Source organism: Mauremys reevesii, linkage group 15 (genome assembly GCF_016161935.1).
Source record: "Mauremys reevesii isolate NIE-2019 linkage group 15, ASM1616193v1, whole genome shotgun sequence".
NCBI classification, from domain to species: Eukaryota; Metazoa; Chordata; order Testudines; family Geoemydidae; genus Mauremys; species Mauremys reevesii.
Window position 1 is genome coordinate 36,874,045 of NC_052637.1, and position 14,467 is coordinate 36,888,511.

The following is a 14,467-nucleotide window of genomic DNA, read 5'->3' on the forward strand; positions in this document are numbered from 1 at the left end:
ATATATATATGAATCCATATGTCATCTTTCTGTAAGAATGACTTAGATCCTTGTTGATTTAATTATTTTAAATGCTAGTTGTCATTTAATACAAGAGCCTTCTTATCTATGTCCCTGATCCTGCAATTGAATCTGCAGTGATACATGGGAACAGATTGCAGGATTGGAAAAGAAAAATCTGAAAAAGAAAATCTCTGTTTGGGGTTTTTGTTTGTTTGTATTTTCTTTGCATCAATAAACCTGAGATTAGCATGAACTGCAAAGTTCTGATCTGGATCCAAACTTCTCCAAAGTTATGGAGTATTTAGATCCAGAGCTTTGTTTGAGCCCATGATTGAAACAGGGAACAGCCACCTCGGTGGGATCTGGATGTGGTGCCAATCTTCAAAAGCACGGAATCAAGGTGTTGGCTTGGCATATAAGGTAGGGACAAGTATGAGGTTACAATCTGGACTCAAATAAGCTTCTGAACTTCATTAAAATTTGGGGATGGGATTTGGATAAGGGTTTAGCGTCAGGTCCAAATCTGATGACATGGGACCCAACATCTGTGACCTATATTTTGTCTAATCTGGACTGTGATGTGCAGTCATTCTTTCAAGAGAGAACCAATATGCCAACCAGCTCAATGAGCAGTGAAACCTTTAGATACAAGAAGTGATTTAACAAAGAACAAGGAATATTTGTGTCTCTAATAATGTAGGCATTATTTAATACGGTAAAGTTCTGAATCGCTGTTCAGTTATTAAGCTTTTAAAAAGCCCAGAATGTACTCTTACTCTATACTCCCACCTCCCCAGAGCAGGATGAAATGGAGGATAGAGAAACAAAACTCTTTTAGTGAGAGAAATGAACCTTGGGGGGGACATGTCATTGGGTTCCACAGGCACTTTCCCATTCGAAACTTTATTCGTAATTTTTTTAAATGACATGCTTTAGGAATGTCCCTGTTGCTCACCCTGAGGAAATGAACATTGAAGAGAGGAGGCTGTCAGGTTCATAAATAAGCGCCATAGAGCTTTTGAAACAGGCACATCATCTCGAATCTTGTTTTTGTCTCCCAGCAGTTGATGTTTCCGATGAATCTTTTAAGTGGCATCAGGAGAACCTTCTATTCTCTATTGGCAATGAGGAGGGGAAAAAAGCTAATAAGCATAAATTTAAAAAAAACCTCTTGGATCAATGAAATTGCATAAAGAGATGAAATATAACAACAACTCTTCCAAGAGCTGCACAATCAGCTAAACAATCATCATGTCTCCTCTCTAAAGTCATTCAACATCTCCATGGTATGGACTGGAAACTAAGACACAGTGATATTTAGGCTAACATTTTCAAACTGCTTGCCTATAGTTAAACACCTAAATCTATATTTGGGCACTGACTAATGAATAAGCGGCTAGATTTTCAGTTCTGCGAGTGGGTGGAGAATTGGAGACTTTTGTCTCCAGGATGGTACATTTTGTATTAGTACAAATGTACACCTGAAAGTACAACGTGTCCTAAGTGACGCTAATCTGTCCACTTTCACCACCAGGACAAAATAAAACAAACAAACAAGTGAAAATGACAGGGGAGAATATGAAGTCAGAATGTATGGCTGCAGCAAATCCAACACAATACCAAATTAGTATTTGGCGAAGTGGCTATCTCATTGTTAAGATATTTCCTTCAATATGTTTTCAGAAACTAAGACCATTAAATAACTTAGAAAGATTGCCAGCTCTGATTCCAGGAAGGAAACCTCCTCCCAGTTCCTCTCTGAGTAATTCAATTAATTTACTCCAGACACTTCCAAGCTGATGTTAGGTAAAAAATAATTCAAAGACACCCGTTTCTTTTGCAAACACTTCCTATGGATGGAACTTAAGATCTAGAATCCTGTAGCAGACAAGAAAAAGAGAAGAGGCCACAAGCCCAAAGTTTGGCTCTAGTTCTGAATATCCTTCAAGTCCAACGTGTTCAGGCCCAGGTTACTTTGGTCTGTGCCCCTCTCTAATCAAAACTTGGACTGCAATTTGATTTTAACCCATTTACATAATTCAGGCTTTGACTGGATTTGTCTAACGTATCACCCACATTGACTTAAATGGGATCAAACCCTTACTGTGAATCTGTGTAATGTAACTCTTCGTTGTCAATGTGTGGCATTTATTAAAGCACTGGGCTTACTTTTATCATGGCCTCACACGGCATGGAGGGAGCAAAGTTCTTCATTGTTTTCATGCTGGATTACACTTATTCTGACAGTGACACGGCTTCTTATGGGCTGGGGTTGGAGTAATGGAGGCGGGAGAGCTCATTATAAAGCTGTTTTCTTCATTGTTTTCTTCAACGCAGCAATTCTTGGCTTTGCCTTATGACTTCCTCACCGTTAACGCAGAACATCACCATTTAATAGATTTATTAGAAGTGAGTGGGACAGCGTTACTTGAATTTGAAGTAAGAAGCAGACACTAAGGATCAGATTTCAAGCACCCACAACTGTCGCTGAAGTCAAAAGGAAGGCATATGCTCCCATCTCTGAAACCCACACTCCAAATAGGGTTCAGTCCCACAGTCCTTACTCCCTTCTGTCCCCCACCCCCAATACATTTGTATGGTGTATTGCCACAAAAATCCCCACTGTGTCATGTTATCGCCATGAAAACGTCAAATCATGAGTCTTCAAGACCTACACTCTGACATGTAGCGATAGCCAGGAAATCTGCTACCTGGGCATTACGTTCTTTCCTGAACATGTTCCCTTTGATTAGGATGCCACAGTGTCAGGCCTGGAGACCAAAGGCCTCTACCCGCAGATCGGGGGCAGCAAGAGCAGCAGCAGGGCCAGTCTCCCCTGCAGAGAGGTCTTCCACCTCCCCCAAGCTCTTCTCCAGACCTCTAAAGTAGAAAACTGCCTGTAGAGGAAGGTTAAGCCACTTGATCAGGTTATTAGGACTCTTTTCGCTTTGATAGGCAGCGTCAGCAACTCCCCTCGGTCGGACTCTACTTGTGAGGCATTGCAGAGCATAGTGCTGCAGGAAAATAAGCTACAGACTAAAGTACTTCAATAAAATGAGGAGAGAAGGCACGGCCAGAGTCTCTCTGTCTCTTTTCTCTCTGCACTTTTATGTTGCCTGAGCAATGTTGAGAAGAAGAAGGAAAAAAAAACCCACGAGGAAATTCACTTTCTGATTCCCACTGTGGCTCATTTATGTGGAGAACAGAAAGAAACACTTTGGATTGCTCCTGCTCAGCAGGCAAAGGAACCAAGGCCTGATGCTGCTTTTTATCCAGAGATGGCCCTGCTAGCAGAACTGGGCCTTGTCGGCACAAGCCCTGGTGATTCAAATAGCTATTTAATCAGGAGAAGTTACAGTATTTAACTGCAATAGGGATGCCTAGCGGGGTGTTTTCTGTCTGATAACGTTATGTCAGAGATTCTAGGGGAAGCCTGTGTATTACGCAAGTGCCATTTCCTGGGAAGTATCGTGCTCACCCTCCGGGGTTAAGTTTAGTGGCACATGCACATCCTGATCCTATACATCTGTGTGCTGACAATGCGAACCCCGAGGGCATATTGCTGGGGGAAACTCAGGTAACATGCACAGCTTGTTCCAAAGCAGGTTTTTCTTTTGTATATTGATGAGAAACTAAAAATATTTGTGACAGTCTGTTGAATTTTACAGGGAATCTTATTACTCCTTTCCAGCTGCGAACAGGAATTTGTGTAAGCAAGGAAAATGCAGCCCTAAATCCAACTCCTCTCCTACAGCTTGCCAGGAGATGGTAAAATGTCAGGGCCCAATTAATAAAGCCAAAATTATTTACATAGCGTGCTGAGGTGTTTTCACTGCATCCCATTCAAGAACCAAGCAGCCTCAATATGGCTCCAGGTAATGGCTTCTAGACTCAATTTTGGTAATAGAAAAATTATCAAAATTATCAGTTATCATAATTGATGGCACATCAATAGCACCTTTCATCCAAGATCGCAGAGTGCTTTGCAAACATGAATTAATGAAGCCACTCAGCACTCTCGTGAGGGAGATACTAAATTCCTTTTGCCTAACTGTCAAATAGTGATGAGTGATTGGGTCAAGGCCAGACAAGTCAATGACAGAGCTGGCCACAGAACCCAGGAGGACTGACTGTCCCCTGGCTCACACTTACTCTACAAGCATTGGGAAATACCTGTGTAAGTTCTATACACCAAGGGCTCAGTTCACGTTAGCAGCGAGAGTGTATGTGGAACTCCGCTTTATGTAGCAGGTATGGATAAGGGTGCAAACCAAGGCCTCAATGCTTGCATGCCTAGAACCTCTCACTGAAGTCAATGGGTGCAGAAGATATGTAGGCTTGGCTCCAATGGGCAATCCAGAGCACTGAGAAAGGACAATGCCTCCCATTCAGGTTCACACCAGCTGTTTGCTGCAGTCACTTCTCTCCACCTTCTCCTGTGTATACTAAGCCCTTATCCCAGGCACAGATTTAAAAAAAATTAAAAAATTCTCCTCTGTGATGCCATGAGGTTGCATCTTTGCAACTGGGAGGAGAACTAGGCTTGATTTATTTTTAGAAGATGGAGAGCAAAGTAAAACCCCAAACCTTTAAATGACAATGAAAAATAAACCCCATTTGCCTATTAAAATCCGCCTGTTTATTGCAACACACTCCATGACCTTCAATGCTCTGCCAATGGACTGTAAACAATACAGAAGTTTTCTTTTGTAGCCCATGTGGACTTGAATGCTGATGGAGGGTGGAGGGCCATGCCTTTCAGAGCCTGAGAGCAAGTCTATATGACAAAATTAAGTCAACTTAAGTTATAGTGACATACAGCCACCGCAGTAATTAAATTTCTTTTCCATGTCTGGCCTACACTTCTTATGTCGGCAGTGCATGTCCTCACCAGGAGCACTTGCACAGAGTTAACTGTCAAGGTGGGGCATGGTGGGACAGCTTCTAAAAGGCAACAAACAGTCAATGTAAGCAATGCAGTGTCTACACTAATACTGCATCAACCTAACTACATCGACTTAAGAGCTACGCCTCTCCCGGAGGTGGAGTTATTAAGTCGGTGTAGCGGGTGAGTTACATCAGTGGGAGCTACATTTTAGTGTAGACGCTTACAGAGTTAGGTCGTCATAAGCTGCCTTACGTCAACCTAACTCTGTAGTGTAGACCAGGCCTGAATGTGTATTGTTAGCTGTCCTAGAGAGTGCTGCTGTGATTGTTATTTACAAGTCTCTTATTTGCTACAGTTATTTTTTTTAAGCAAATGCTCCAGAGTCATATAAAATAAGTGGCAGGAAAAATACATTCCTGCGTCCCACCCTGGTTTGTGAGAGGGATTTTATACATACATGCACATTCCTCTTCTGCAGGCTTCTGCTCAGGGAACCAAGGAACTCTGAGCCTGGGGCTGGCCCTGCCTACCACTGAGACTGCCTCCATCCAACAGGTGTCTGTGCAATACTAGCTGCCTTTTAGGGATCCAACCATCTTGTCTAAGATCAGGAGGCAGCTAGGCCTCTGCAATCTCCCTCAACATGTGGCACTTCCTCCCTCCTTTTCTTTTTCAAGAGTTACCTTTGAAAACTCAAATCCTAGAGGACTATAATGGGATTTTTGCCAGAGTAAGGACTGAGCAAAAGACCTCAGAGTTTAGCCTCTGGATAGGATCCTCCTCTCTTTCTCTTACTCTCTATAGTCTTATGAGGGCAGGTTTTATCATGGTCTGGTTTCCATTGTGTGCTTCTCAATTATTTTTTAAAAATAAGATTATAAATGTATCAGGGCAGGGACCGTCTCTTCCTGTGTGTTTACCCAGTGCCCGGCCATTTTGAGTGCTAACACAACAGCACTAATAATAATAATTAATAACCATGATATTACTGAACGGCTCTCCGGGGGCATAGTCAGAAAGTATTTGATAAATAACATTAACGTAGTTATTTCTGGAGTGCTTGTTCTTTGTCTTTGGCATTTCAGTAGAACCAAGTGATCATTCATTTGAGGCATTTAGCCACTTGTTCTCTCCACAAATTGGCTTTTCCTCTGATTAGTCTGGTGTTCAAAGCTATTCACCGTATCATTTCTTGACTGGTAGATTGTCCATGGAATTTGAGCTGTGATGGTTAGTTTGGCTGGGCTCTTACATCACATGGCGTTGCTCCGGTTCCCTGATTGGATGATGGTAATAACGTCAGCATTTGCTTTCCATTAATATTTGTTTAGAATGTCTCAGTCTCCACCAACAATCCTGCCAGTCGGCCCGTCTTCTAATATCCTGGTTGAAGGTGCTACATAGCACAGGTCAGGAGCACAGACAGAGTTGAATGCAAGCTTCTGCTCAAGCCAATAGTCACAGTCAGGAAATCACCTTGCTCTACACCTTAAGGAGGAAATCACATCTGCAAATGGTAAAAATCTCCCAGTGTATGTGTGTGCATGTGCTTGCACACTCCTTGGGAAGGAGACTTGGTTGGTGTTAGCCCCACTGTAGTTTTTCCAGCTAAGGTTCTAAACACCCTTTCTTCATTAGCCTCTTTTCCCACTTGACACTGACGCTATTACTCCATAGACTGGCCAGCCCAGCAAGCCCTCATATCCATCCTCAAGAGGTTCAGCACCCAACATGCTCTTGAATACATCAGCCCAGTGGAAGTCTGAGGACATTCCCAAGCTTGGCTCTGCTATGTCAGAGCACACACCCCTGCAATCAAGCCAAATCTGCACAGTTGTGTTTTTTAATGTGTAAACTCCCCTTTCGAAGAGTCATCATGGACCAACTGTGCTTTATAGTGGCTTTCTCAAATACCAGTTATTTCATATGACTTTTAGTGCTCACTGCTATATAAATATATCAGAGAAAACCTGGCCAATAAGGATATAAATGAAAGTGCCAAGCAGTACATTTCCAACGTATTGTGAACAATACAAAAATATAGTACCCTTCAATATTATTTCACTGATCTAACAGTTATCCTAATCTAATTTCCCAGTCTCTTATTCCTCAAATAAAATGTATACTTACAGAGTGTCTGTTTTCCCCAGAATCTGCAAAATAAAAATATAGTTTAGAAATTGAATGGCACATTTCAAAGGGATCAGCTTTACATACAAATAAATGAGAATTCAGGGTTAAATGTTCTTGCATTGCACTTCGTAATTTTGCAGTGACATAAACCAGCTAGCTGGGAAGTTAGAAAGTGAAGTTTCAGATCCCCAGTCCAGCAAACAGGGGCGGCTCCAGGCATCAGCACGCCAAGCATGTGCCTGGGGCGGCAAGCCACGGGGGCGCTCTGCCTGTCACCATGAGGGCGGCAGGCAGGCTGCCTTCAGTGGCTTGCCTGCGGAGGGTCTGCTGGTCCCGTGGCTTCGGCGGACCTCCCGCAGGCATCCGCCGAAGCCGCAGGACTAGCGGACCCTCCGCAGGCAAGCCGCCGAAGGCAGCCTACCTGCCGTGCTTGGGGCAGCAAAATGCCTAGAGCCGCCCCTGCCAGCAAAGCACCTAAGTATGTGTTTAATTTAAGTACAAGAGAAGTCTCAATGATTTCATAGATTGACTTCAATAGACCTGTAGCTCCTGCTGAACTGCTTGGCTGAGCAGCAAGTTGTGACTGGTTTGGGGGAAGTTACTCCCCCACACCTGCTCCATGTGGGGACTCAAAAAGGCAGAAGTCTGCCTGAGTGACAAAACATTCCCTCCTGAGAATACAAGCAGCTGTTGCGCATGACAGAAACTTCCTTTTAGAGGCAAGTTATCATGGGTGATATGCTCTACTTCCCACTCCTAGATGGTTTTTCTGATACAGGCTGGGTGAGGTAATATCTCTTATGGGACCAACTTCTGTTGGTGAGAGAGAGAGAGAGAGAGAGAGAGAAGCTTTTGAGTTTACACAGAGCTCTTCTTCAGACTTGGGAAACTTACTCAGAGTGTCACAGCTAAATACACAATGAAACAGATTGTTTAGCATAAGAAGTTAAGACATATTTCAAAGGACCATTCAAGATGCAGTGACCCTAGTGCCAGGGAGGGAATCGGTCAGAGAATCCTGAGAAGGGTACAAATGCCAAAGAAAAAGGAGATCCCCCAAAGATTTAATTAATAAAAAGATTATTTAGCCTGGTCCAAAACCCCCCGAAGGCAATGGACGTTGTGTTTATGTTTAGTGTGGATTTAACGATTGCCATCTGAAAAAACCACACAACACTTTTGTGTTGGTAAGGAAATGTTCTAAAAAGCGGGTAGGTAGCGAGGTTAGGAGAGTGACTCTGGTCTTTCTTTTAGATGGGGTTATCAGACTTGGTTAAAGTACTATGTTTGTGTGATCTTCTGATCCTTTTGCACAGGAGATACATACTAGCGTTCAATTCCAGTTAATGCTTTTTGGCCCAATGAGGTTCAATGAGGAATGACCATGGCAAGCAACGTGGACTAGTACATAGAGCAAGGGATTGGGGTCAGGACTTCACATTAATCCTGTCTCTGGCACAAATTTGCTGTGTGAATTTGGACAACCCACGCAACCTCCCTTTAGCTCAGTTTACCCATTTTTAAAATTGCATATAATAATCTTAACCTACTCCACAGGGTGTGATGCTTAATTAGTTCAAGTTCAAAAAGCCCATGGAGATCCTTGAGTGAAAGACGCTATGCAAATACAAAAAGATGGTGGCTATGACTAGTGAACAGTTTAGCAGATCTCATCTCTGAAGATGTTTTCTTTGACATCCAATATAAATTCACCTTTGTTCAGTTCATCCTGTTACTCAAAGTTCTTGTACCATGTATGTTCTTGTACCATGATAAATAATTCCCCTCACAGCTTCATGGCTATGCCAGTCACATTTTTGCGACCGGTGAAGTCCCTTTTTAGCTAAGTAGAGGTACATCAGATTTCTATTATCAGCATTTTTATTACATTAGAATGATGACTGTCTTATTAAACTGTTCATTTACATTCCAGAAGTTCTGCCTAAAGAAAGTGTTGCTTGGTGTCTTTAATCCTACCAATGGAGCTCAGGAATCTGAGTCTGCACTTAGTCACATTGTTTTTATGCCAGTGCAACTCCATTGACTTCAATATAAAATTGGACCCAATAGTCTTATCCTGTTTGAGAGGAGCAAAAGAAACGGTTTTTGGAAAATATGCAAAAGCTTTTTGATTCCTGGAAGTAGATACAGCTCAAAACAATAATGCCATTTACCCACTGCTAGATCAAAGTTGAACTTGAAGTGGACAAAAACGAACTATATTATTTATGAAAGAGCTTATTAAGGAGAATGCTTGCAAAGCCTCAGTCACTGCATATTGTGCGATCACAAAGGAGGAAATTATAAATTGTACATATTTCCCAAACTTCAAATGGACGGATGTTTGCTAATCCAAAGCTACTTTGTCCTATGTGACAACAACAGATCACCCACCACCTTGTAACTGTGTCACCCAAGATCAAAAGGCATGTGGCCAATAACTAATTGGGTTTCTAGATAAACACCATTGCTCCTGCCAGGGGAATGTCACACGCTGCATTTGTGGTCTGAGGGACACCACTTTAGCTGTTAGAGGTTCAAGTGATTTCTGCAAAGTTGTGAAACAGGTAAACACAAATATTCTGTACTTAAAGTATAGGGCTGCCTAGGTGGTGCTTTTTGCAGAAGCCATCAGGTCATTAATATTTTCCAAACCTTTTTTTCCTTATTGTAACCTTTAAATACATTTACAGTGATTTTTTTTTTATCTAAACCAAACTGGATTTTATTGTTACATTGGGAAATACTGGTGTTTTCGAAGGAAACAGAGCTTACTCCTAATTAAAGGAGGCAGGAAAAGGTGCAGAGACATTCTGGGTTCTGATCACATATGGGTAGAGTTGCCAGTTTTCTTCCAGAGCAGCGGCAATGGGGTCTGTTATGGGCACCAGGGAATAAGTGACCTGAAGTTACAATTCCTGTGACTGCTGAGATATTTTAAGAGGTAGCATACATGTATGAGTTACTGAGGGACTCAAAGTTCTTGTTTTTTTCTCAGTGGTGTATTAGGCTCAGATAATACATTTTCATTATGGAAACAAATACTGGATTTGCCACATAGCATGAATGCCAGCCCCGTTAGGCTTTGCCATATATTTCCAATATAGCTGCTGGGTATTTGGGAGCATAGAGGCCCATTCACGCGTAGAGAGAGATTTGCAAGTCTGATAAGTATATACCAACCAGTCAGAGGCTCTGTTTAGACTCAGTCGTGTGTCCGTGATGGATTGATTGAGCGTACAGAGAAGAGGGGGGCTAAAGAGTGATCTCAGCTAAAGCAAGAGAAGCCTGCAGTAGCTCCATAGCACAGACTGCATAGCCCCAAGGATGCCATTACACTCGGGTACACATATATTTTGCCTTAAAGTTGGGATTCAGCTGAACCCAGAAACTCCATGCATACACAGATGGGGCTGAAACCACTACACTTTGCCTGGTTTTTGGCTGAAAACTCGAAGCAGGCCCACACTACAAAATTTGGGTCCAGCTTATAACTTTGCATGCCCCACAACTGAGAACTGTTCAGATCCAGGTTTCCATTTGCACATTACTGGGGAAGAGAGGCTAGACAGAAGATTTTGACCCAAAGCTGGATCTTGAATACCCCAGAGTAAGTAAAAGCTGTTGGCTCTGGGGGGTATTGTTATGGGCTCAGATTTAGTTTAAAAAAATAAAAAAGTCACCACAGGGCTTATGGTTTCCACCTCTTCCAGGTTGGCTGAAAATTTGGCCAATGGGGCTGAGCTTTGCAATTTGCAATGAAGCCCCAAACCAGGTGAGTTTCCTTTGGTGTCTTGTTTTGCTGATGAAGATTTTTCACCACTCTAGTGAATATTCTCCCAGCTCAATACAGAGGTATGAAATTTCCTGGCAGCAGGAAAATGGTAGAGCAGATTTCCTGATTACTGGGGCCAAATTCTAATAGGTTGTTTCAAACCGTTCAATGCAGTAGGGATTTCTCATGCCTCTTTCTGCTAGGGAATATTTGTTTTTCCACAGTGTATTGTTGGTTGCAATAGGATTCTTAAAAACTTCCTGTCTCGCCGCTGCAACTGCCTCTCAGTTACTGATTCGTTTTTCCAGTATAAGCAGACCTGGGTTTAGCTATGTATTTTGTTTGCTAGATTTCCCTTTTCCCAAAGAGGGATTAAAAATAGAGAGCAGTCCAGGAACCCCATGGTAATGAATCACAATCAGCTCTGTGATGCCACAGAGGATGGATGGATGGGTGGGTCCATCCAATGCCGACTCAAAGTCATTGAAAACCTTCCCATAGACATAAATGGATGTTGGACCAAACCCTTAGAGCAAATACACTGAACAAGCAGGAATTCACTGATACACTTTGTGGGAAATAGTGTGTCCTTAAAAGCTTAAGAAGGTCTCTGAACATGGAGTGATTGCTGTGGGACTGAGATGGATACAACCCCCCCCCCAAAAAAAAAAAAAAAACCACCATCCCTTTCCAAAGTGCATTTGGAGCAAGGAATATTTTGATGACCTTCATCAAGAGCTGTCCTGACAGGGGCTCCTTGTCAGAGTGAAGTTGCAGTATCAGCAGCACTAATATGGGTGGCATTTTGAGAGGTCATTCTCAGAAAAGCAATTGATTTAGGGTTCGGTTGTTTGAGACTTAAAGCTTCCATGTTTTCCATAAAGCCTTAAAGTAGACACCTATGTGCTTGAGAAAAAAATGTGATGCATTAAAAAAAATAAAAGTTTTAAACTAAGCTCTGATGCCATCTTGCCATATCTTTACAGGCATGTGGCTTGGAATCAGATGGACCTTTTGCTGAGCAGAGCAGCTTCCATTCATTGCTTCAGGGCTTGACATCGATGTGATAATGCAGAATCCTCAGTAAAGAAATCCGTGTACTGAAATTGCTCCCGTACCATACAAGTGATTGTATCCAGAGTGCAGCTGAGTAGACTGAGGTCTCCTGCTATTTGATTTTAAAGCAAGATAGGCCTGAACAGATTTGAATTTCACACTCTGCCTCTTTCCTCTACAAAACCCCAGATGTAAACCAGAAAAAACATTTGGAGGTTTGAAATGCAGAACTGACTTTGTACATCGCAGGCCCATCTCTACACCCAACCCTCTAGGTAGCCATTGACATTGCATATTGGTCAATGCACAGTAACAAGGCTGGGGCACAGAAACTGGAGGAGATGAAGTCAGGGGCTCATAATGGTGTTTACAAGAGGGAATGGGAATGGGGTAAAAGCAGGCAATACAAGACCAGAACCCTGACAACCAAGGAGGAAGCTCAGATACTCAGAGGACTGACTGGCAATGAGAAAAAGAGGCAGTGAAGTTCAGAAGTAGGGTTGCCAATTTTGGTTGGATGTATTCATCACATGACAATCTTTCATTCCTGGAGACTCCAAGACAATCCTAGAGGGTTGGCATTGGCAACCCTATTCAGAACGCCAGCCACTTTACGACTCAGGACAGGGAGGATCTCTGGTTCCCTATGTTCACTGAGCTGGAAGGTGAAGATGTGCTAGTCGCTGAGAGGGCCTTGCAGCTCACAGTAGTGCCAGCACAGTCAGAAGTGAAAGCCAAAACGGACTCTGGCTCAGTTGTCACATCAAATGGTATCAACAAAGCAACAGTTAGTGACCTCTGACATCCTATGCAACTTCTTCCTCCACAAGGGATTCACACTACAAAATTCTCATTGGCCATAATAAATTCCCTGGAAAGGCAAAATTATACATGAAGTCCTGTAACGGGCACTGTCTCTGATTAAAAAAACTGAAGTGGCCTTGAATTGCGTAATAATATAATATTTAGCACCCATATCACTCGGGCTCTACCAAGCTCGTGGCCATGAAAAATGTAACACAGACCGTGAAATCTGGTTTCCCCCCTGAAATCTGATCTTTTGTGTGCTTTCACCCTACAGAGACCAGCGTTTCTTAACTGGGGGTCCTGACCCAAAAGGGGGCTATTGGGGGGTCGCAAGGTTATTGTAGGGGGTGTGTGGTATTGCCACCCTTACTTGTGCGCTGCTGCCTTCAGAGCTGGATGTCCAGAGAACAGCAGCTGTTGGCCAGGCACCTAGCACTGAAGGCGGTGCCTGCCAGCGGCAGCACAGAAGTAAGGGTGGCAATACCGTACCATGCCACCCTTACTTCTGCATACTGCTGGGCTCCCGGCAACAGCACAGAAGTTAAGGGTAGCAGTACTGCAACCCTGCTACAATAACCTTGCAATCCCCCCACAGCTCCATTTTGGGCCAGGACCCCTACAATTACAACACTGACATTTCAGATTTAAATATCTGAAATCATACAATTGACAATTTTTAAAACCCTATGACCATGAAATAGAGCAAAATGGACTGTGAATTTGGTAGGGCCCTACATATAACACTTAACATCTTCAAAGCAATGTGACCCATATCAGCTCATTAATCCACACGATGCCCCAAAGCAATTAGGCAGGCGAGTGTTATCCCCAATTTATGAATGAGGAAAGAGTCCAACAGCCACAAGATCCACAGTTGGGCCTGGTCTACACTTAAAAATTAGATCAACCTAGCTGTGTCACACCGTGACCACTGTAGTTAGGTTGACGTAACCCTCTGTGTAGACACAGCTAGGTCGATGGAGGAATTCCTCTGACCACCTAGCTACTGCTTCTCTGAGAGATGGATTAACTACATTAACCAAAAAACCCCATCAACGGGTGTCGACGTAGGAAGTGTCTACACTACAGTGCTGTAGCGGTGGAGCTCATCCACCCAACATCCTCTGTAAAATGCAGAGAATACCAATTAAGCCAAGTATTCTCATAGCCCGTATCAATGAATGTATCCTCCCAACAATCTGTAATGCAGGGAAATAGCAGACTAGCCCAAGGTCACACATGGGTCAATGGGAGGAACAGGACTATAACTCCGATATTCTGACTCCTAGTCCCTCACTCTAACCCCAAGACAACACTGATTCCTGCAGAAGAGGACCCAATATAAACTCTCATTGGAAACATTCCAGCTGCTTCCCTCCCCTCCCTTTTTTTTTAAGTAGAGGATTTTAGTTGGGGGTGGAAGTAGGGGAATAAGGGTAATTTATTTTGAGAACTTGACAGTGAATTTGAGGCACCAAGGTTCTGAGTCTAATTAAGTTTCTGGGTTCTTTTCACCCTAATTCTGTTTTACGGGGTCAGAGAGGACAGGTCAGCCTATTTGATTCTGGACACCACAGCTGGTTCACCCACATACCAGACATCACTGGCTCATCCTCTAAAAGCAGCTTCCCTGAGCTCATCTGTTCTTGCCAGTCAAGAGTCTGATCCTGCAGAGTGCTGGTCAGCTCCTGTAAGGTATTAGACTGAAGACCCAGCCCCCAGTGGCATCAAACGGATTGATGTCAATGGAGGTTGGGGGTCCCCAGCACCTCATAGGGAGCACCCAGCATCTTGCATGATCGGGC

At 43.1% G+C, this 14,467-nt stretch overlaps 1 protein-coding gene across 13 annotated transcripts in view; it reads right to left on the reverse strand.

The window, feature by feature from the left end:
* Positions 1 to 873: 873 nt before the first annotated feature.
* PECAM1 (platelet and endothelial cell adhesion molecule 1) overlaps positions 874 to 14,467 on the reverse strand; it is a 75,550-nt gene continuing 61,956 nt past the window's right edge. For 9 of the 13 annotated variants that reach the window (XM_039502453.1, XM_039502452.1, XM_039502451.1 and 6 more), the window contains 2 exons: positions 7,022 to 7,044; positions 874 to 1,118 (listed from right to left, as the gene is read on the reverse strand). In XM_039502453.1, the coding sequence (XP_039358387.1) occupies positions 1,089 to 1,118; positions 7,022 to 7,044 (53 nt within the window). In that variant the 3' untranslated portion in view covers positions 874 to 1,088. Of the gene's footprint in view, positions 1,119 to 4,619; positions 6,380 to 7,021; positions 7,045 to 14,467 lie in introns of those variants that run through there. The other 4 variants (XM_039502455.1, XM_039502458.1, XM_039502460.1 and 1 more) reach the window with 1 other exon arrangement.